Source organism: Medicago sativa, chromosome 6 (assembly GCF_051527215.1).
Source record: "Medicago sativa cultivar Bolivia chromosome 6, Bolivia_mono, whole genome shotgun sequence".
Classification (NCBI taxonomy): Eukaryota; Viridiplantae; Streptophyta; class Magnoliopsida; order Fabales; family Fabaceae; genus Medicago; species Medicago sativa.
In genome coordinates, this window is record NC_140754.1 from 44,493,413 (window position 1) to 44,517,913 (window position 24,501).

A 24,501-nucleotide genomic window follows, 5' to 3' on the forward strand; every position below is an offset into this window, starting at 1 on the left:
ACTTCATGGGAAAATGGAGATGGCTAGCAGATTTCAAAGAAGAGCTAGCACTTGAATGTTTTTACCCAGTTAACACCATATATGGGGTAAAAGCTAATACAGATCCAGGAATATCCAAGGAATTGCTTAAAGAATTCTATGATTATGGAATGCTCAAGACCGTGTATCTTGAAGAAGGAGAAAGTCGTAGATTCCAAGAGTTGGCTGATCTTCCAAAAGAGATTGGCGATACAACAAAAAGATTTAATGATTTCCTTGCCAAAGGAAGAGAAATATATCTCCAATTTGAACAAACCTATCCATGGTTTTTTGAAGAAAATAATTTTATGGCTGTAAGACCAAGAACAGTCATCAAAATAGGAATTTCAAATAAAACTTATCTACCTCCAAATTCAGAAAATATTGGATGGACCTTATTAGATATGGTTCTACCATTATTAATTATAAGGTCCTTTACACTACAGAAACCTGTCTTATGGTCTGTGATTCGAAGAAGAAGGTTTCAGAAGAACACCTTAAGCAAATGCTTCATTATGAAGAACTATTCTCAAGATTTGAGAATGCTCTTTATCAAATTCCAGATGAAGTCCAACAGGAGTGTTGCCAACACTTCTCAAAATACAAAGGGCACATGTCTAAATGGTGTGCAAAAAAGAAAGTGTCGGCAGAAGAAGACAAAATACCGACAATTACAGTACCTGAAGATAAGGCAAAAGGAAAAGCCTAAACATGCGTCATGTAGATGACCATAGGAACAAAGTTGTAATAATGGAACCTTATCATCTGAGTCAGATGGGGTCCATTTAGATGATAAATCTTATCACCTTATGTGATAATGCTTTTACTTTTTCCTTTGCGTGTTTTGCTTGTTTTTCTTTTTAGCTGGCAAGATAGAGACATGTGACCAACTTGTGAGTCTCATCTGCCTATAAATAAGAGCCTCGATGCTCACTTGTAAATTACAACTAAAATCAATGAAGTAAGTACCTTAGTTTGTGAAAAACATTGTTGGGAAAGGGCTTCGCAGGATTTGAGGTTGTCATTACCAAATCGAAAGATTTTTAAAGTTTTCAATATCAATAATCGAAAGATTATTTCAGAATCCAGAAGATCGAAAGATCAAAATCATCAAACATTCTAGCCAGAAGTCAGGTATAATTTTATATTTACAATTCTTAGTATTTTGCAATGGAATATAGTATGATAAAAGAAAATTCATCTGGTTTTATGGCAGATGTATTAATAGATCATATAGAAAAGGTAGATTTTACCTTAAAACCAGAAGAAAACTTCAAACAAAAAAGTATTTTTTCTTTAATAAAAGAAAAACTATCTAGAGAAAATATTTTAAAATATGGAATGATGGTAGGAGAAGTTCCAGTACCAATGGAATCAACAGATGGATCTGTTATAATATCTATGATTGATGAGGAACAAATAAACGAAAGATTAAAACACTTATCGTTAGAAAAAAGACAGAAGATAGGATATATTCATATATCAACTATCCAAATAATCATAAAAAACACTTTTATGAAAGGAATAAACTCAGAACTAGAACTTCTTATAGAAGATGCTAGGATGAATAAAAAACATTCACTAATAACCAAAGGTGAAGGAAATCTAAAAGGTGGAAAAATAAAATTCGATATAAATTTACAGATAGGCTTAAGCCTAAATGATATAGATCTGAACAGGTCTTTAGTAATTCATTATAAACTCAAAGATCAAGATCTTATGAGACCAGGAAATCATCCTTTTAGTATAAGTTATAAGATGAATTATGCACTAAGTAACTCTCATTATAGTGTAGAATTTAGTGGGAGAGAAAAGATACAAATAGATGAACTATTTGCACCATTAGTAAAACTAGAATCACCGATTCTAAAACCACTAAAAAGATCTATCATGACAATAGAAAGAACACCTCTCTTAGAGCAAGAGGAAGGTACTAGTGAACCAAGGTTCCTACCACCGAGAACTTCATTGGACATTAAAAAGTTTGATAAAAATTTATCAGAAATAAAAACTGAACTTTTGAAAATTAATAAAAAATTATAATGTCAGGAATAACAATAAAAGGCGAGTTAACCTTATTTAAAATAAAACTAAAAAAATTTGTGGACAAAATAGAAAAAAAATTTCTAAGAATAGAAATGAAAAATACTCTTTGGGGAGTCCGTGACTTAATAAATCTACATATTCCATATGTGGAAGAAATGATTGAAGAATTAGAAGAAACAGAAAATATTTCTGCCCAACAAAGAGAAAGAGCAGAAACTCTACTATGGCCTGCTCAAAAATTAATTCATTTAGAAAATATTTTGAAAAGGATTGAAGAAGGATCTTCAAATAATTATGTTCCCAACACATAATGCCTGGGTTAACAATTAAAACAGAATTAGAGGTTTTGAAAGAAAGACTAAAAACCATAGTCAGTGACATTGAATGGTATTATGATTTAATAATATTCAAACAAATTTGTTATAATGCCCAAGTTGTAACAATAGCTCATATAGATTTAATTGAAAATTTATTAGAAGAAATTCAAGAAAATAATCTCACCGAGACTCAAAAAACAAGAGCGAAAATTCTTTTAGAGCCTTTCCAAGCTATAACACAGATCAAATTACTCTTAAAAGAAGCTAAAGATTTGGAAAACTCCATGTCTAATTAACAATGCCCGGATTAAATCTTAAAACAGAGGTAGAACTCTTTAAAAAGAGATTAGAAAATATAATTTTTGAAATAAACTTTTATAATGAAAGAATTGTGTTAAAACAAATTCTTTTTCATGCTCAAGATTTAGTAAATTATCATATAGAATATATTGATGATTTCCTAAAAGAAATAGAAGATTTAGAAAATCTTACAATCATACAAAGAGAAAGAGCTAAAACACTCTTAAAACCATTTCAATGTTTAAATAAAATCGAACAAATGTTAAATCAAGTTCGTGGCGATTCTGCCATCAACCTGGTATCAGAGCCAGTAATACAATCCTAGGGGATAAAAATGAAACTAAAAATAAAAATAAAAATTTTATTTTTTCAAAAAAGACAAAAGTCTTTTAAAATCGCTTTTTTAATTAACCGATTTAAAAGGCTAAGTGGACAAGATCCACATGGCACACACAGATTGACTATGTCATGTGACATAGCCCGCCATAATGTTACGCAAGTCCAGCCCCTCCTTTATTACCCAAAAATTAAAACCGCTTCATCGCCCACTTTCTACTGGTTTTTGATTGGCTGCACCATATAATAGCCTTGTGAGAGAGGGAGGGGTAGCGAGAGAGAGTGTGTACGTGCACTATGAGTGTCATAAGATTCATAGATGGGTAGACCTACTAGAACACTGGCCTTCATTGCCTTTGGATATCTTCGAAAGCCAATTTAAGTCTATTCTTTCAATTACCTTCGAGGTGGTAAGACCCCACACGTAAGGATCACCGTGTGACCAGCAGGTGCTACCAAACATTTGAGGGATATACCTAGTCAACTGAGATAGTATAGACCCTAAACGTAGGGATCACCGTGTGATCAGCAGGTGCAGCTTGATAACCGATTAGGTTAGTAACATCATGACGACCTCATCACTTGTGTAGTCTACCTAAGATAAATAAACGCAACATTACTGTTATTGAATATCCAACATAATAAATAGGGGGGATTCGAAGAATCCCAACCGCTACTTACTTTTCAGCAACCAAAACAGGTAAGTTGCTCTGTTGCAAACATATAAGAATTGCAAATCTCTAACCTTTAACTCTTTTATTTTATTGTCAACTAGAAATAAGTAACGCGATTTTTTTTGACGAAACGACAATCATGTGGATACGATACTCTACTTATCACTTTATTACATGGTAAACGATTTGGTACACTTGCCTAATCCACACATCAGCGCCCTATGTAGTTCCGATTATAGAATCTGAACGACGTAAAGACTCCATAAAAACCACCAAAAGACGCTAAAATAATTCAGATTATATAATTTGAATAAAGCGCATGAGAAACTCATAGTGTAAGAAAAGTAAGTCAAACCATTTTTTTTTTTTTGCAGAAATTTTCGTATTTTTATGACCTATAAAGGGGGTAAATAAAAAAATAAATTACAGGGGGTAAATCAATTTTTTTTTACAAGGTGTCTAACCGGAAAATGGCCTATATTACAAGGGGGTAAGGCCCTATTAACCCAACTTTAATTAAGTAAATATGTTACAACTTCGAAGGCATTCTCATATATTAAAACCTAGAGTTAATTTTTTTTTTGTCTCATTTTGGAATAAACACAGAGCACGTGAACTAGAGCTCCAAAAATGGCGAAAATGGCGATCTAGGGCTTGATGCTCTTCTTCTTCTTCGGCTCGTTGATTTTTCATCCATTCCACAAAATTTTCCTCTCTTATTCGCCATTCCTTGTCAGGTTACATCTCATACCAGATTTGGTTTTTAATTTTTTAATTTCGTTTGTAATCTTCTTCGATATAGATTTTACTACTTAGATTTATTGCGTTTTTCAACGGATTTCTTCCTTGTCATGTGTGTAGTTATGACTTTTGATTATAATTTTGATGTTGTTGTTTATGATTTTGATGTTGTTGTTTATGATTTTGATGTTGTTGTTTTGGTTAAGTAGATCTGGATTAAGTGACTGCTTAGATAAAAAAAAAAAAAAAAAACTTATTTGCAGCTTATAACACAAGCACTTATCGTAATAAGCACTTATGTATAAACTTGCATGAGTTATTTTTATAGGAAAAGAGAAAATAAGGTTAAATTGTTTTTCTAATTGCTATAAGTTGTTTTTATAAGTTATATTGAAGAACTAAGAACTTATGAATATAAGTTGAAAACAACTCATGAAAATTGTCATAAGCTGGTTTCGTAAGTTCTGCCATAGAGTATAGCAAAACTTATGTTATAGGATTGGCTAAATTGCACTTTTTGCCTCCTAATAAGTTTCAAAATGTTGCGATTTTGGCCTCTTCATGTTTCCCTTATGAATGCGAGGATTCCATGTTCGACTATGACAATTTCTTATATCAAAAACGAGTTTATGAATTACATTTTATTTTTAGATTTTCTTATATGAAACATTGGAGTTTTTTGCTAGTTATTTTGCGGATAGTTGTTTTTGTCTTGTTATTTGAATGTTTATGTTATCGACATTAATATGCTATAATATTTTGGCGTGTTTCACATTTTTCAATATTGTATCGCTTGAACAAATTTTGTCCTCGTATCTGAAAAATTATTTAGTTTGTGACTAAATTTTACATTTAACTATAGTACTTGAAATTTAATTTGATTGGTAGCTAAGAATAATTGTAAGTAATATGACTATAGTACTTGAAAGTTTTTTATAAAATTGCTTTAAAGAAAAAATAACAAGTTTTTAGAAAAATTTGATTACCAAATAGGGTTCTAATATCTCGGTGTGTGCAGTGCAGCATAGATAGTTAAGATTCCCTTGCATTTCAAATTTCTATGGCGGGAGAAGAGAACAACATAGTCACATATATAGTGAAAATCAAAGTCACACTCACCGTCCCGTACCCAGAGGATGACCGAGAAACACAAACTACTTTGAATGTTGGTGCCCAAACGGTATCGTCGGAGGGTGATGATGTGGCACAAGCTATCGATGTTAGCGCTGAATAAACGCTGTTGAACGAAAGTGAAGGAGTTGACGTGGCTGCAACAACTGAAGAATCTGTTACTGGTCGAGAAAAACAAGATATGGATGTTGGCCCCAAAACGGTGTTGTTGTCGTCAGACGATGAAGGTTCCGCTGAAGCTGATGACTTGACAGCTAAGGATTCTGATGAAAACAATGTTGCACAAGAGGGTGAGGAAAACGCCATGAAAGAGAAGAAGAGTGCTGGTAGAAAAAGAAAAAAGACAGTTTACAGTTCGGAAGAGGGTGAGGAAAATGAACTTGGCAGTGAAAAGAATTGGGAAAGTGATCATGAAAAGAATTGGGAAGGTGCTGCGTGGAAGGAGGGATTTCTTCCGATTGTGTGAGAAAGAGAGACAAAGTGTAACCCATACTATGATGACAAGGAGGCACAATGGATAAAAAAGGAACTTTGGAGTTCTCAATATGTCCAAACCCCATTTCCGACATTCTTACCAGTGAAGACTATCGAGAGGAATTGCATCACCAAGATCTAGTCATTTGAAGTTGCTAATTTTTCTTGATGTACACTTTGGTTTATAATCTTTACTTACATTTTTGGTTGTAATGCCGTTAGATTTGAATCTTATTGTTGTGTTTTTCATTGCTCATCATGAGCTAAAAGTGTTCGTATTCTCGGCACCATGCATTTATGCAGCAACTATACTGCCAATCAGGGACGGATGCATGTAGTGTCTAATGTGAGCTTCTACCTGCACTAAATATTTGTGATATATGCAGTTACATTCACTTTGGCTGTGAAATTTTTTATTACATATTCGTTGTGTGTTATATGCAATTTTTTTATGAGCATAATTATAATATTCTAACAGTGTAAAGAAACTTTACACTATCAACCAATCAAAATCACTCTGTAATAATTAATTAAAGAAAAAATCAAATAAAATCTTGAATAATAAATGTCATATCCGGTCTACATTGGCTTTCCATGATATTGATTCTTGAGTAAAAGGCATCCGTTTTATGGTCAATGTACACTGTAAATTGAGTAGAACTTCACTTCAATAGTTCACTTCATCTTCGTTCGTATGAGAAATAAGCAACAACTCAAAAATTATTTTCACTTCACATGAATGTTATGGTGAAGATACACAAATTTTGATTATACCAATTCTTATCAATTTTTGAGGTCCACTTTCTTCAACTCTTGGATTGACTTATTTTTTAACTTATGAAAATAACTTATGCAAATAAACAAGTGTTTATGTTAATTTGCAAGTTCTCGGTAACAAATTAAATTATATCTTTCCTTTCAAAAAATAAAATAAAATTATATCTTTACAAATTATTTTTTCATTAACTACATTGACAAACTTATGAAAAATACATAAAAGTTTATCTATTTGTATAAACTCAAAACTAAATCAATCCAAAAGTGGACTCTCCAACTAGGGCAATGTTGACATATCTCGTTCATGGGGCCTTGATACAAGTTTGTTGCCAAAGTTTTAGCACATTAGTTATGGCTACATTTTTATCTTTTGGATTAGATGATTTTTTTACTAAAATTCAAAAAGTACTTACGGCAAACATCTCTAGGGCTCGTTTAGATTGACTTACTTTTTAACTTATGAAAAATAATTTATGCAAATAAATTAGTGTTTATGTTAATTTGCAAGTACTCAGTAATTAAAATTATATCTTTATAAATTGTTTTTTTATAAACTACTTGACAAACTTATGAAAAATACATAAAAGTTTATCTATTTGTATAAACTCAAAACTAAATCAATCCAAAAAATAAAAAATCAATCCAAACAATACCCTAAAGTTAATTTGAAATTTTGGGTGGACGACGGTTGGTTTTACAATCTCCTCCCTCCCTTTCTTTTCTCGTATTGGGTGGAAGAGATTCTTAACTAGACTTTTGACCCGTGCGTCGCACGGATTTTCTCGACTATAATAGAGACCAATAAATAATCTTTAACCCGTAAGATCATTGATATGGTAGAAAATATTTTCTTAAAATAAAAGGCAAGAGGATAGGAATGAAATTGGTGTGAAATTTGTTAGGTTAAATAATTGCAAACCTAATAAAGCAAATGAGCGGGAAAAAATTAGGTTAAGTTGCTGCAGACGTAACAAAATTAATAAATAAGGATGTGGATCCACGAGAATTAATCTTTCCTTTCCATCGTACCAAACAAAAATAGTTAGCATTTTCTTTTGTTTTCTTTTGCCTATGACTCCCCTAATCCAAACAAAGCATTGAAGCAAAAAAAGAAACAAAAATTGTCGAAACAATGAAATTTGAAAAAAGAAAACAGAAAGACGAATAAAAGAAAGAGAAACCAAATTACAACTTACAAGTCCCCTCGGCTCTAATCTCTCGGCGTGTGCAGTGCAGGCCAGCATAGATAGTTAAAGTTCACCTGCATTTGAAATTTCAATGGCGGAGGAAGAGAACAACCTCACAGTCATATATATAGTGAAAATCAAAGTCACACTTACCCTTCCTGATCCTGATAAATCCATTCCTGATCATGATCATCGAGAAACACAACCTACTGCCAATGTTGGCGCGGAAACGGTATCGTTGGAGGGTGATGACGTGACACATGCTATCGGTATTGGAACTGAAACGACGTCTTTGAAGGACGATGAAGGTGATGACGTGGTGGAAGCAGCTGAAGAATCTATTCCTGATCGAGAAAAACAAGCCATCAATGTTGGCGCCAAAACGGTGGTGTTGTTGTCGACGGACGATGAAGGTTCCATTGAAGCTGATGACATGGAAGCCAAGGATTCTGATGACATGGAAGCCAAGGATTCTGATGAAAACAATGTTGCACAAGAGGGTGAAGAAAATAATGTCACGAAAGAGAAGAAGAGAGCTGGTAGAAAAAGAAAAAAGACGGTTTATAGTTCGGAAGAGGGTGAGGAAAAGAATTGGGAAGGTGCTGACGTGGAAGAAGGAGGGTTTTCTTCCGGTTGTACGAGAAAGAGGGAAATTAAAGGCCCAGGAAGATTAAATTGTTTAAGGAAGATTACATTTCAGATTTGGAGGAAGATTTGAAGAAGAAGGGGAAACGTGGTAGGCAGAAGGTCATAAATGAGGTTTCTGATGAGAATGATGAAGCTGAACAAAAGGAGGAGAATGTGAAGACAGAGAAGAAGAAACCTAGTAGGAAGAGGAAGGAAATTTTTAGTTCTGAAGAAAATGATGAAGATGAAAAAGAGGGGAAAATGGTAAAAAAGTTAAGATTGATGAGAATGAGCTGATCAGCAAAACGAATTTTGAGAGTGATGTTTTATCTGATTATAATAAAGGTTATTCTTTAAGAAGGGTTAAAAAAATCAAGCCTGAATGCATTGAACAGCCGAAGAAAAAAATCAACAAACGGAATCCTAAGGTGACATCACATGATCTCTTCGCTCATTATATTTCGATTCTGTGTGTATATATACATATATATGTTTGAATTTGGCGTTACACGTGTTTACATAACTGCGGTTCTGTTTTCAATTAACAGTGGATTGCAGAGGAGTCCTTAATGTGCCGTCAATGTCAGAGAAAAGACAAGGGCAGGGTTGTTAGATGCACAAAATGCAGACGGAAAAGATTTTGCATACCTTGTTTGAACAAATGGTAAAACTTCCATCATTTCTGTTTGAACATAAATTCTAGGCATATGCCATAGTTCATAAAATAGAGAAATCAAAGAAACATACCAAACTTATCATATAGATGAAAACGCAATGCTGGCTACTGCATTTGTGATTGTCACAAGTTTTAAATTGCAGTGGCAAATGCTTGATACTTCAGAAGTTCGGTGGCATATGCTCCTAGGTTGTAATTTCTCTTGCAATATCATATAAGGTCGTGGACTACATATGACATGATACAAAGTTATAATATAGCATATGCCTATTTGGCTTCATGCTATCCTCTCAGTTGTTTGGATGTGTCGCTTAATTTGCTAGTTGGTTCATGTTCTAGCGTTTGGAATTTTGTATTCTCCAGTGTTTGTGACTAGGACACTTTTGTACTCCTCGTGCTATAGTTTTATTCGTTTTGGCTTGTCCTTGTTCTCAAATTGTGTTTGAAATATAATACCCCTTAGAATTCGTTCTTTATGGGGTACTTCTCTGGTGCTATCTAGAATCTGGTATTTTTATGAATTGGTGTAATCAATATATATTGCAACTTGGTATCATGGGTAGGGTTGTGACCTCCATATTGCAACTTGGAATTACTTGATAACGTACACATGAAGACTCCATATCTGAAATACATTTAAACTGATTCACGTTGACATGTTTTGTCTCAAAACAGAATTGGGTTTATACTATATGAGATCTAGCCATTCAGGTCATGTCGAATATGTCAGCTTGAATCAGTTTAAAACATCTGGCGTGCAACTTTTTATATTTGATGCGAATTTAGATATATTAATCATTCAAGTTAATAATTTGTGCAAGTTTAAGAGGAATGAGATGCTGAACTGATATGTGATTTTCATGTTAATGATTTTTCCACCTCATTGGCAAAAGAATGAGTAATTGGCTTTATCCTTCAATACTGCAGTAAAGTTCTAAATGTGTATGGTAGTTTTCTATCTGATTTTATAGGGTATATGCTTTGCATTATTTTATCTGTTCCCTTATTTTATCTGCATTATTTGAGGGGTTACTATTTTTTTAGTTGATAATTTTAATACTTATAAAAATAATTAAACAATCTAAATTAAGGGTAAAAAATGGAAGAAAAAAAACTTCAACCCAAGAAGGTGTAATATTCTTCTTTTTAAATATTTGTATACAAAAGATCGAAAATATATAAAGTGTGTAAAGTAAAAAAATGAAAATTGTATTGAGGTTGAAACCGTAATTTGGAAAGTGTTGTAAAACGCTTGTACTGCCGTAGGTAGGTTTAGGCTCTGTTTGGTAAACCCAAAAAAAGAGCTTTTAGCTCTTAGCTTTTAGCTTATAAGCTCATTTGACAAAAAAAGCTCTGTTTGGTAACACAAAAGCTCTGTTTGGTACAACGAGCTTATAGCTTATTTCAAGAGCTTATAAGCTATTTTTCAGAAGCTACTTCAAGTAGCTTTTGAGCTTATAGCTTTTAGCTTCTCATTTTTTCTTCCATATTTACCCTTATTATTCAAAGCAAAAGCTATCAGCTAATTTTACCAAACACTTCAACTAGCTTATCAGCTAAAAGCTATCAGCTAGCTTATCAGCTAAAAGCTATCAGCTAGCTTATCAGCTAAAAGCTATCAGCTATCAGCTAATTTTACCAAACAGAGCCTGTTTGTTTCAGCGACCAAGTTGCCTCTTCCACACGAGTCTTCACACCACAGCTGCTCTCGATGGCTCTACTGTCTTCTTTGTTTTCACCATTCTTCAGGTTTCGTAATTCTTCTTCCATTAATTCCAATTTTATTATTCCTTTCCTAAAAAGAATACTTTACTACTCTCACTTTAGATTCCATTCCAATTCCAATCATGTTGGTGATGTTCATAATATTATTTCCTCATTCAATCACATGCTTCGTACAAAACCCACTCCATCCATCATTGAATTTAACAAGATTTTAGGTTCCCTTGTTAAGTCTGGCAACAAACATTACCCAACTGCTATTTCCCTTTTTAATCAATTGGAACTCAATCGAGTTACTCCTGATATTGTTACTTTCAACACTGTCATTAATTGTTACTGCCATCTAGCTGAAATGAGTTTTGCCTTTTCTATGTTGGCCAAGATTCTTAAGGTGGGGTTTCAGCCGGATATTGTAACCCTCACAACACTTATTAAAGGTATGTGTCTTAACGGTAAGGTCAGGGAAGCTTTGCACTTTCACGATCATGTGCTTGCACATGGATTCCACTTGGACCAAGTTAGCTACGGGACCTTGATCAATGGTTTGTGTAAAATGGGAGAAATAAAAGCTGCATTACAGTTGTTGAGACAAATTGAAAGCAAATTGGTCAACCTCAATGCAGTAATGTATAGCACAATCATTGATGGTTTTTGTAAAGATAAGCTTGTAAATGATGCCTATGAGTTATATTCTGAAATGATTACAAAGAGAATTTCTCCTGATGTTGTCACTTTCAATTCTTTAATATATGGATTTTGCATTGTTGGTCAATTGAAAGAAGCATTTGGTTTGTTCCATGAAATGCTATTGAAAAACATCAACCCAGATATTTATACTTTTAATATATTGGTTGATGCTCTTTGTAAGGAAGGAGATGTGAAAGGAGCAAAGAGTTTCTTAGTCGTGATGATGAAAGAAGGTGTAATACCGAATGTTGTTACCTACAATTCAATATTGGATGGACATTGCCTAGTTAATGAAATCAATAAGGCCAAACATGTTCTAAGCATTATTTCTCGAATAGGAGTGGCTCCTGATGCTCATAGCTATAGTATCATGATTAATGGATTCTGTAAGATTAAAATGGTCGACGAAGCCTTGAGTCTCTTTCATGAAATGCATTGCAGAGGAATTGCTCCTAATACAGTAACTTACAGTTCGCTCATTGATGGTTTGTGCAAATCTGGGAGATTCTCTTGTTCTTGGGAGCTTGTTGATGAGATGCATCATAATGGCCAACCACCCAATATATTCACTTACAATTCCTTAATAGACTCTTTATGCAAAAACCATCAGATTGACAAGGCTATTGCATTAGTTAATAAAATCAAGGATCAAGGGATTCAACCAGATATGTGGACGTATAATATACTTATCGATGGACTATGCAAAGGGGGACGACTTCAGAATGCACGAGATGTTTTTCAAGATCTTATGATTAAGGGTTATAGTCTAAATATCCGAACGTATACTATTATGATCAATGGACTTTGTAAAATGGGTTTATTTGATGAAGTGGATGCCTTGTTGTCAAAAATGGAGGACAATGGTATAATTCCTAATGCTGTAACTTATGAAACTATTATCCGGGCTCTCTTTCATAAAGACTTGAATGAAAAGGCAGAGAAACTTCTTCGGGAAATGATTGCTAGAGGTCTACTTGAAGAGTAACTCTAGGTAAGATACTTTCTAATTATAATTTTTTTTTTACTATGATGAAAACTATGTATCATTATGATTTATTTATTTATTTTTGTTGATAGTTGCATATACAATATAAGGTGGACTACTCAATGTTCTCACTATCAATTAAATTTTAATCAAGAGTCATGTGTTGTTGTTATGTTCATTTCAATATTAGAATGGTGTTAATTTAATGGTTGATTCTTTTTTGTCTTGATGTAGTTATCCGTTATCTTTGCAATGTAGTGTCGACCACCTTCAATAAGGATTTTTTCATTCAGTCATTTACTTTTAGGGATATGCTGACCCTTAATTAGATTCTCTTTGGTTCATTCTGTCATACCTGTTTCATAGCACACCAAGGCATCATTAGCTGCAAATAGTGCAGTAGAAGTTGTTCGAGTTTGATCGACCACATCTTCCATGTGACCATCTACCATGGCAATCTTTTCTTCCATGGAGCTTCTCTTTGATATAAGACATCTTTTTCCGATCTGGAGGGACTGTGATGCTTCTGTTTTATTCTGTATTTCAGTATTACAATCCATGCTGCATTGATGTGCTGAGATTTTTGTGTTGGATTGAGGTGTTGGAAGGGTGAAAAGGCAACAATATTTACCACTAATTTTTTTTGTCATACCATTAATTTCAAAATATGCATATGTTATTGAGATCCAATGAACTATTTGGCTCGGTGAATGAGGGAGGTGTTATATATATGGTATTTTCTGTAGAATTTTTGGGTGCTTTGTTGGTTTGGGCTTCGGTCTGGTGGTATAGGTTTTTCGTTTTTCTGGTCTGATATGAGCTTATGTTTTTTTGGTGATAGATATTTGGGTCGCTCTAGGTGGTTGCATGCGGCTTACTACTATCATCAGGACAGTAGCAGATATTTGGTCTGCATAGGACAATTTCTTTTGCTTAATTTGTAGATTTTATGTTTTGGTGCTCTGGTCTAAGGTTGCCGGTTAGTCTTGCCCTTGCTTTTTCCCTGCTAGTCCCCATATTGTTTCTTGAACTTGTGCTTTGAGCTTTTGGTGAATTTGGTGTATTATAATTGATGTTTCTGGTACATTTCCTTCTGGACTTCAGTGGATTGCACATGAAGGCGTAATCACTAAATTGGTGTAATGGGAATTGCAATTCCTTGATTTCAGAATATACAGTCTACTGGTTTTACCCTAAGAATGTTGTAGAATTCTGAATATTTAGCTATGTTGTGTTTATGCCTTAGTATGGGTGACTAGGATTGTAAATTGTGATGGTCTTGGCCTCTTGAGATTGATCTATGGATTGTCATAGTGAGGACTTGGATGAAACATGCATGGATCTTAATTATTGCTATAATTAACCAACTCAGAGATTCTCTAATGTTTAATTAAACTAAAAAATAATAGAAGGGGGGAAAAGGAAGGAGAAAATGTTCAATTATTGTTGAATGGTTTATCTATCTTTCGACGAGGAAGAGGGGAAAGGTGTTAAATTGTTAATGAGAAGAAAAAGAAGGAAAAGTTTCAAAAACATAATTTAGCTAAATAACTTTAGCTAAATAACTTTACACAGCATAAGAAATATGTCGGAGTTTATTAGAACTTAGAATCATAACATATTCATTATTTTCCAATAATGCCTGTTTTTTTTACTTTTATGACAAGCTGCTCTAAAGAATTACACTGTTCCACTTCCCTTCAACTCTTTCAAACATTTCCTTTCTTTTGTTTAGCTACAGGCTGGTGTGGACTGCACTTGAGTTTAAACAAAACTTAAGTTTTGAAAAAGTAAATGGAAGAGGTAGAGTATTATCTTCAAGGATGATAAATAAATTTAACGATGATAAATAAATAACAAGTAGAATGATATACAAAAACTTAAAGCTTAGAATTTGAGCTATGTTTTTGTCTTCGAAAAGAAATTTATGAGCTATGTAGAATTAACACTTCATATTCAATATGTATCCACTGTCCAAAAAAGTTAGGTATCTCACCTGTGTCGATGTCCGACACCGACACATGTAGTTACATTATGTTAGTGTAGTGTTACTATGTCAATGCTTCATAATTTACGAGGTCAGCTACATTGATTGAGTGATTCTAGTGCAAGAGTTTTCTGATGGCTTTAATATGTGAGTTGTGATATCATATGCTTGGCTGCGTGAATATGTGGAATCTAATTAGACAACAGGACCAAGATATGCACAAACAAGCGCAAAACTCTCATGAGGCATCAACACTAAACATGTTTGTACTTGCTTTTGTATATTGATTTCACACTTTATGTATGTGTATCTTTCTATTTTAAATGACCTCATCCATTTCTTTTTACATTTTGACAGATTTATATCAGTCCTAATTACTATATGCTAATATTTATTTACATTATTGATTTGGTAAAAATAAACTTGTCCAATTTCAGCTGATTTGGTAAAAATAAACTTGTCCAATTGATTTGCGTGAACCTGCTGATGTGTTTTCTGGTTTCTGGGTGGTCTAATGATGGTAATGGAGTTAAGAAGCAAGGAAGAGCTTGACAAAAAATCATACAGAATTCAATGCTTTTTTGAATTCAATACTTTGCAGCTAGAGGAATTAAAATGAATGATATAAAAAATGATTTGATCCTCTCATCTTCAAAGACTTTTTTGACATATTAGGGGTTAACAGTAAGAGATAATATAGATCCCTAAAAAAAGAGATGGTATTGAATACAATACTACATATGCAGACACTTGACAGGCTTAATGGGCAAACATTTCAAATAGCATATAGGTGAATCCACAGTCATTTCAATGACCATGTCTATTTATTGATTAAGTGTTTGACCCAAAATAATTATGGGAAGAAGTATATTTGAAATTGTCATGATTTGTAGCGTAAGAATAATGTAATTGATAAGCTTGATGAGATTGACAATATTTTTAGTGTGCATATTTAGATGAATTTGTTTCTAAAACTTAGATATCAAAATGTGGAACTTGGTGATGCATCTCTTGGAGGTGCTTCACCAAAAAGCTTGTATTCCATAAGGAGAAATAAAATACATCAGATGTGTGGTAAGTCTAGCAAACATTGTTTTAAGTAGAAAAAATGAAGTAAGATTTTTTCTGTTACAATGCTAATCAAAACAAAAACAAAAAAGAGAGAACAAACTACACTCAGAGAAAAAAGTTTCAGCTGCGTCAATCCTTAGAAGACTTCGAAGGCCTTCGGGAGGTGAAGTGTTGATGAAAAATTAAATATCGGAGGAAGCTCCATGCTTGGCCAAAAAATCCGTGCATTGGTTTCCTTCTCTTAAAGTATGACATATAGTAACATGGATTTGGTCAATGAGCTCCTTTATGTCTTGGATCAACACTACATAAGTATGAACCTTCATTGGAGGACCTTTGATAAGATTAAAATAGTGCGGAGAGTCAGAGTACAAACAAGATCATTTATTGCCATTTCTTTCGCTTGCAAAAGTCCATGATAAATTGCCAAAAGCTCCGCTTGGAGAATATCAACTGAATTTTGGATGAAACCAGAGAATCCTGACAAAAAGAACTCATCATAATTAGACAAGATGCCACCAAAAAAAGCCCTAGTAGGTGAGCCAAGACAACTTCCATCAACATTTAGGATTACATTAGAATGATTGTTATGATTCCATTTGATAAATCTATCCTCTTCCGCGCTACTGAGGTTGATGGTGACACAATTGTTGAAGGTTGCTACCATGCTTTGAATATGGAAACCAAGACGGTGAAGAGACCAATTATCTTGGCTTAAACACATCATGTTACGGTGACACCAAGCCCACCAAATGATGGAAGCGAAGGTGAAGGAATGAGTACCTAAAAGGCCAACTTTGAGCCAATCATGGGGGACCATGCAATCCGTCGTAATTATTTAATTATTTTAATAAGTTTTAACATATATTTATATGAATTAAGTAATTTATGAGGGATATATGATTTATATGTGATTTATGTGATTTTCAAGATTTATGTGAATTATATGATTTTTGTGAAGTTATAATGATGGTGTGACTTATTTTATTATTAAATAAAATAAGATATGAAAATAAAATAAGTATACTAAGAAGTGGGGCTGTGATGTGAGATGAGTAATTTTAGTGGTGAGAGAAGAATAGAAGAGTGTTATAAATAGAGAAGTTAGGTTGAGAGAATAGTTTTACACAGTACGTACGTTTTCGGTGAAAAAAAGAGAAGAGTCAAGAGAAGAAGAGGAGACCTGGAGAGTTGCAATTTCATCTGTTATAAGGTAAGGGTGACTTTCAATATTATTAAGTCTCTAATTCTGAAAAATGGATTTAGCATGATTTAGGTTGAGTTTTGTGAGAGTTAAGAATTAGGGTTTATGACCGATTTTGATGATTGAACCATGAAAAATTGTTAGATTGATGCAAAACTTGTGTACATACCTTAGATATTCCATAGGGTGATAATTAGATGCTGTTTTGATGTTAGAACCATGAGAATAGATGAAAAGTTGAGATTTTTAAGATTCTGCCCGAGCTGACATTCATCGCTTGCAATGGCGAGTAGCTTAGCTCGCCTTGCGAGTGATGAACTTCATCGCTCGCCTCGCGAGCAAATCAACTCGCAACGGCGAGTAACCCAGTGAGAAAATCATGATTCTTCAATTGATGTTTTAGGCCAAGTTTTATATGGTTTTGAGTGCCTTAATAGTTATAAGAACGATTAGGCAAGTTTTGGGGTCAAGGATGGACCCAGGGAAGATAAAAATGGGATTTTTGGGTGAAAAATGTCAAGAACCCGAGAGCAATCAGACTTTAACTCGCCTCGTGAGCAGACCAACTCGCAATGGCGAGTAACCCAGAAACATGAACTCGCAATGGCGTGTAGATGAGCTCTCCTCGCGAGCACCTAAAAGACAGACAACCTTGTTAAGTTTTTGCGATCCCTTTCGCACGAGTAGATATGAGTTGATCCTAGAGGTAAGAATGAAGTTGTTTAGAATGATTAAAGCTGTCCAGAAGCCTGAGTTGGAGGATTGTGAGTATTAGCAATGAAGCATTGATTTATAAGTATTTATTATGATGCTTTATGATGTTATGTTGATATGATTCATTCCTTTAATGATGATATGATGTTCAAGCACTGTTATATGTTGTTGTTTGCTGCTGTTGACTATTTAAATGTCACAAAGTTGTATAAGTCGGTCCAAATTGTAAATATTTAAGAAGTTGTCCATGTTAATGGAATTATAAGAGATGTTCACGTTGTTGTCTAAGTTGTCAAGTTGTAGGAAGTTGAGTCCATTGCATACTCATTAAAGATGGGGGCTTGATGTCCTGGAGCTTTGCTCAAACTACGTTGGGGGCTTGATGCCCTGGAGCTTTTGCTCACTTTGTTGGGGGCTTGATGCCCTGGAGCCTATTTACGCTCATATATGTTGGGGGCTTGATGCCCTGAATGGTACCACATGTATTTGCATATCAAGAAGTTTTGAGATGATTTAAGTTGATTAAGAGTTGCATTATCAAGTTGAGTTGCATTGTCGAGTCAAGTGTCGAGTCGATTAAGAGGTTGAATATGCATTTAATGATGATGATTTAATGATTATGATTTAATGATGATGTTTTGATTATGATTTAATATGATGCTAAGTGATAAATGTTTGGTGTATTAATGATGTTTTATGTTGTTAAATGTTTTTTGATGAATTATATGTTGAATATGTTGTTTGTGAAATCTCACCACTTCTGCTTGAAAATGTTGCCCTTCGTATGGGTAACTTGCAGGTATTAAAGATTATCGTGAGTGGACTCCTCACGTTGTGTCTAGGTGCTCTGATACGTAACGGGATGGGACTTGCTTTTATTTCTATTCCTTACGTATTATTTATGAACTTTTTATGAATAAATATTGGACCAAGACTTATGAGATTTTTATGATGAGGCCTGTGTGGCAAAGACTTTTCTTATGTTGAACTAATTTACCGCTGCGAAGTTTCAAACTTTATGATGTTGAATTTGAAGGATAAATTGTTATTTATTCGGTTTAAGAATTTTAAGAAGTGAAACATTCCGTTTAAAGTTGTTAAACTCTGATTTATATTTGAGAAATTTTTAAGATGGGAAAACGGAGTGTTACAGAAGTAGAAATGATACCATATTTTTTTAAAAAAAATTCACAATCTCGGACACAATGGAGAAAAGTCTCTTCATGATGGCCGCACCTAGTATATGAAGTCGAAAGAAAGATGAGTGATTGAAGTCGAAATGATACCATATTTTTTTAAAAAAAAATCACAATCTTGGACACAAATAGATTTTCGAAGAACTGACGTGCCTCATTTTGAAGAATGGTACTATCATCTGACCAAATACCATTTAGGAGAGTTGCAATCTATGAATTCTTCTATTTCTTTTTCTCTTGATGATAGTAAGCATTTGTTTCAATTTGAAGAACTTAAGCAACAATCATTAGATCTCTCGCGATTTTATTTTTTCAACATGAATTGCAGATCTAATAATAAGAGCTTGATGGCCACAACTGAGAAGCTATTACAATATCAGAGAATTAGATATATTTTTTCATGACTTTACCTCTATGAAAATTAATGATGTAGACTATGTATATTTGCTTAAGATGTGGGACACGGGCTATTTCAAGGTGGTAGTTTTTTCGTGCAATTATACGTTGAAAATGTACAATCGAAAAGTCCACGATATCCCACCCGCGACATTAGACGTCGGGGATGTGCCACATAAGGATATTTGTAGTTTGTCATTTGTTGTAGTAATTTTTAATTTGGTAATATTTTGTTATGAATATTATTATTATATTTTTTAAAATATTTAATTTTGAGTTTATATATTAAATAATTAAATAATTATAAAAAAAATAACCCCAAAAAAAAAAACGCATCACGGGCACGGGTGTGGTTATGGTGCATAAGCCAAAACTTATGCACCATGCATAAGTCCAGCCCATTAACACCTAGCCCAACAAAATTGCTTTCTACACCCCAGAAAAAAACAAAATTGCTTTCTTCTGAGTATACCTAAGGTATATGAGCTTATGAGCTTATCCTGAAACGAGATTGTCTTCTTCTGAGTTAACAGATCATCGGAATCAGGTACGGTGGTTTTGTAACGGAAGCTTTGGATTTTGTTCACGATATCATCAACGGATTCGCTTTGTTGTGGTGGAGAGAGAGGAGAAGGTGTTGAGTTTGAAGTTGGTTGTTGTTTGAATGAGCTTCTGACTTGTCGTAAGGATTCAGAGAAGGAGGGCTTTTTGTCACCGTCGCCGCCGTCATTGTCGCCGGAGTTGGAGGTGGAGAAGAGGTGGTGGAGTGGCGGAGAGTAGGGTTTGGGTTTTGTGGATTTGAGACGGAGAAGAAGCGTCATTGTTGGGGGTGCAGAAAGAGAAAGAGGGGTTTTTGTCAGATTAGGGATTTTGTATTTGGTTCATTTTAGATGTTGTGTAAGTTTGAAGAAAAGAGTGAATGAATTTCTTTGTTTGGTTTAGAATCTAAGTTGTAAAATGTGTTATTTTGCTCTGAATTGGTTTAATTTCTGGAAAATCAACTCAAATAGTTTAATTTCAGGAAATGGTTTTCAGCATTTTACTATGAAAACCAATATGTTGTGTAAATGGTTTTAGCAAGTTTTACTCTGAAACCATTTTGCTGTGGAAATGGTTTCAGAGCGTTGATTTGCTTTGGAACTGTTTTTAACAATTTCTTTGTTTGGTTTAGAATCTAAGACTTGATATGAATCAGTTTAATTGTGAAACCAAACTAATTGTCTAATGGTTTTAGTTATCACCAGTGGCTCGATTCTAGGAAACCAGAAGTATGGTTTAATTGTTTTGATAGTCATGTATGTGAAACCAAAATAATTGTGTAATGGTTTTTAATGAAATTATTATTGTTAGATGGTTTTGAATAATGATTAAGATGTTATTCACTGAAATTATTACTGAAACCATAATTATGGTTTAATGGTTTTGATAGTCTTCTATGAGAAACCAAAATAATTGTCTAATGGTTTTGCTATGGGTATGGTTTTTGTGAGTTGTACTCCAAAACCATTTTGCTGTAGAAATGGTTTCTGTGAGTTGTACTCCAAAACCATTTTGCTGTATAAATGGTTTCTGTGAGTTGTACTCCAAAACCATTAGAATTGAAGCTGTATGAATTTCTCGCCGTCGTGTGAATTGAAGCTGTTGATCTTTCGAATCGAACCATCAACAAACGGAAATTTGTTACAAAAATAAATCAAAGTAATTTAGTTCTTGAATCAATATTAACCATGTTAACAATGACATAGACATCAAAGTTTGCAATGGGAATGGTCATGAATGCTAAAGGTGATGCTGGACTTGGTTTCCATTTCAAAATATTGTTGTGCTTGTTGTGTTCAATGCATTTAGTTGACACAAGAAATCAATTCATTCAGCTCATTGCTAAACCATTTGGTTTCAGCCAAGTCAATTTTTTTACTAAGAGAGGCAAATCAATTCCTACAAGAATAACCTTACAAACCTTACAAGAATAACCCTGTAAGAATAACCTTACAAGAATCAATTTTTTTACTAAGAGAGGCAAATCAATTCCTACGACAAAGCTAATACCTCATAGACAAGGTCTCTCACGTTCATTCCTACAAGAATAACCTTACAAACTAATGTCTGTTACACACCATAGATCATCAATGGATCATCTTTTGACATAACTAATTTCTCTTTTTGCTTTAAAAGCAATCATTATCTCAATGAACTAGATAGATAGTATGTATCAGTCTTTTCATTTAGAACTTGACATACACCTCAACCAAAACCAACTAAACAACACAAATAATAGACTAAACAGGAAGAGAATAATGTAATTGTCTTTAACACAAAGTGATCTGGTTCCAGGTTCTCCATTTTCGTGTTCCAATTCATGTTGAAACTCATCTTCACTCATCTTCATTACAAGTGTTAAAAAACCTGGCCAACCTTTCTGAAACAGATTGTAAGCCTTTGTCCAACTATTCTTCATCTCCATCATAATCATCATCCCCTTCAAAGATTAAATGAGCTCCGCATTTCTTCAACCTCAATCCTTTATCAAAAGGAGGACTTCTCGTAGTCACACAGAATGTATCCGCATCTTTTAAAAAGGCTACTAATTGATGGTAATTATGGAAGAGAATTGAAGCTGTTGATCTTTCTCTTCACCACCACCACGATTCTGTTTCTTCTCCGATTCTGTTTCTTCTTTTCTCCGGTTTCTGTTTCAGAAGATACCATGATTCTTCTCTTCTCCGATTTCTCTTTCTCCGATTTCTCTTTCTCCGATTCTGTTTCTTCTCTTCTCCGGTTTCTTCTATTCGCTGGCGCTGTATCAGAAGATCATTATTTCCTGCTCTGATGTCGTCGGCGTTGTATCAGAAGATCATCGTCGAGTTCGTTGATGGAGATCTGAGTGTTCAGATATAGTCGGAGATGATGGAGTTGATGGTGGAATTGGATCTGAGTGTCTTGCCGTCGCCGTTTGCGTTGAAGTTGTTGACGACAGGCTGAGAGAAGAATGATGGAGGTGACGGCGGTGGGGAACAGAGTTGACGGCGGTGGAGGAACGGAAGTGACAACGATGGTGGATGGAGGATGGAGGGTGTGGTGGAGGTGGTCGATTGAGAGAGGAAGAGCTGAAGCTGCAATCTGATAACAATGGTAAAGAGCTGAAGCACAAGATTATAACACGTGTCCCTGATCTGACGGTTGTGATATGCTTATGCATGGTGCATAAGGAAAGGACTTATGCACCATAACTTTTGCCCCACGGGCACACGCCATTTAAATCGACGTACTCGTATGACATGTCATCACGAGTGCGCCATTTCAAAGGCCACACTCGTACCAATATGTCAAAATTGGGAGACTTTGGTGTGTATATATATATATATATATATATATATATATATATATATATATATATATATATATATATATATATATATATATATATATATATATATTTCAACTAGGGCAATTAGGTGGTATAATCTCACAAGTAGGCCAGATGGAAAAATAAAGTCTCTAAATTAGAATTGATTTTACTCTAGATAAGGTTGACCCAACATGTTTAGAGGAGCCTTAATTTTGTTGCCTTTGTCTTCAAATGTAAGTGTTACCCTCATATTTATTATTAAACTCACTTTTTTAAATAGTCAATGTTAATATTAACCACCATGGAATAGAATGTGTATTAACCAAGAAAAATTATTTATGATAAAAATCTTAAATTTTTTTCACAAATCAAAATGATACTCATTCATTCAATTTGATAAAGTACATCAAATACAACTACATATTCAACATTGTTAAAAACGTACAACATGTATCTCCGAACAAACTCACAATACCGAACTTAATAGCATACAACGATAAAATGCATACAAATAATATGATAAAATCAAAGTGATCAGGATACCAAACGAACATCGTAACACGACAAGAAATCAAACAACGCCGCACAAGACGACGAACAAACAACATTGTACTTAGATGACAAAATTATGATGAAAAAAAAAAGCTACATCTATGTGAAAATAAGTTATTTAGATTAAAATGGAGAGAAAAAGATGAAGAAGTTAAGTGATTTTGGATTATAATATGGCTCAAAACTACTCCTCAAGAAATAAAACAGAAGAGAGAATCTAGAGAGAGAAAACGAAGATCGATTTTTTTTTTTTTTGAAAGAAGGGCCGACTTGTTAGAAGTTAGAGTTTTCTTTGATGGAATATTGCAAATCTTACATAAATAATCTTGATATAAAAGATCAATCATGTTTTTTTTATATATATAAATATTGTCTTTTATTATACTAATAATAATAAATACCCCAGCCCCCCTCAAAAAATAAATAAATACCCCCACCCAATAAAATAAATAATAATAATAATAACAATATTAAAATCAAGTATAACGGCTTTTGTTTCCAAACGTAATTTTTACTCTCAAATTAATTATTCAATTCACCGATTCAAATAATTTTAGCTTAAATTCACTTTAATTAAAATCAAATTTCACCCTTGTTTATTAAAATCACTTTAATTAAATTTTAGTTTAAATTCACTTTTTTTTTGTTGTTGAGGGAAGCTTCAATTCACTTTAATTCTAGGCTTAATTACAAGTTTAGTCCCTTAAATAATTATGAAATTTCGATTTGGTCCCTTAAATAATAAAAGGCTCAAAGTGGTCCTCTAAATCATCTCCGTCCGCCAATTAAATCCACTCCGTCAGTTTTTAATTGAAAAACGTTAACTTGATGACATAGACGCTGATGTGGAAGATACGGATTGGAGATAAGGTTGTGAGGTGGCATAAAACTATCTTTTAGAGAGATTTGTAGAGAGAGAAACACCATTTTCATACTTCTCTCAAAGCTGTAAAAACGAAAACGATGGGTGAAGGAAGAACTGCGACTGTGAACTTCTCTCAAAGGTGAACTGCGACTGTGAACTGCGACTGTGAAGCTTGCTACATCAGGTTTGTTATTCTTCTTCTAAAACTTGCGAATTTAACTCTTGCGATAGTTAGGGTTTCTTTTTTTAGGGTTTGATAAATTTCTGAACATTTTTGGTTTCTTTTCCAAATGTTGTATTTATAGTTGATGTGGGTCCTATCTCAGAAGATGCTTTTAGGGTTTTAGAATTATTTATTGTTGTTATGAACTGTACATGTGAAAATGTGGGTTTTGGGGTTTGATATTTGTCTGCATATGCGAATTTTTTATAGTTGATTTGCTTATAACTGTTGTTGTGGTCCTGTTTG

At 33.8% G+C, this 24,501-nt stretch overlaps 1 protein-coding gene and 1 pseudogene across 2 annotated transcripts; one reads left to right on the top strand and one right to left on the bottom strand.

The window, feature by feature from the left end:
* The first annotated feature begins 11,005 nt into the window (after positions 1-11,005).
* On the top strand, positions 11,006-15,009 carry LOC146915402 (uncharacterized). 2 transcript variants are annotated; one of them, XM_085717791.1, is made up of 2 exons: positions 11,187-12,704; positions 12,933-13,895. In XM_085717791.1, the coding sequence occupies exon 1, from the start codon at positions 11,193-11,195 to the stop codon at positions 12,696-12,698; it is 1,506 nt and encodes a 501-aa protein (XP_085573917.1). In that variant the 5' UTR covers positions 11,187-11,192; the 3' UTR covers positions 12,699-12,704; positions 12,933-13,895. The 2 variants fall into 2 exon arrangements, with proteins under 2 accessions (XP_085573916.1, XP_085573917.1); XM_085717790.1 differs by having other exon boundaries at positions 11,006-15,009.
* Positions 15,010-15,821: 812 nt separating this feature from the next.
* LOC146915403 (uncharacterized) lies at positions 15,822-16,480 on the bottom strand (annotated as a pseudogene).
* Between the last annotated feature and the right edge of the window lie 8,021 nt (positions 16,481-24,501).

Coding starts and splice junctions, on each gene's coding strand:
- LOC146915402 (XM_085717790.1), top strand. CDS start 11,016: ATGGCTCTACTGTCTTCTTTGTTTTCACCATTCTTCAGGTTTCGTAAT.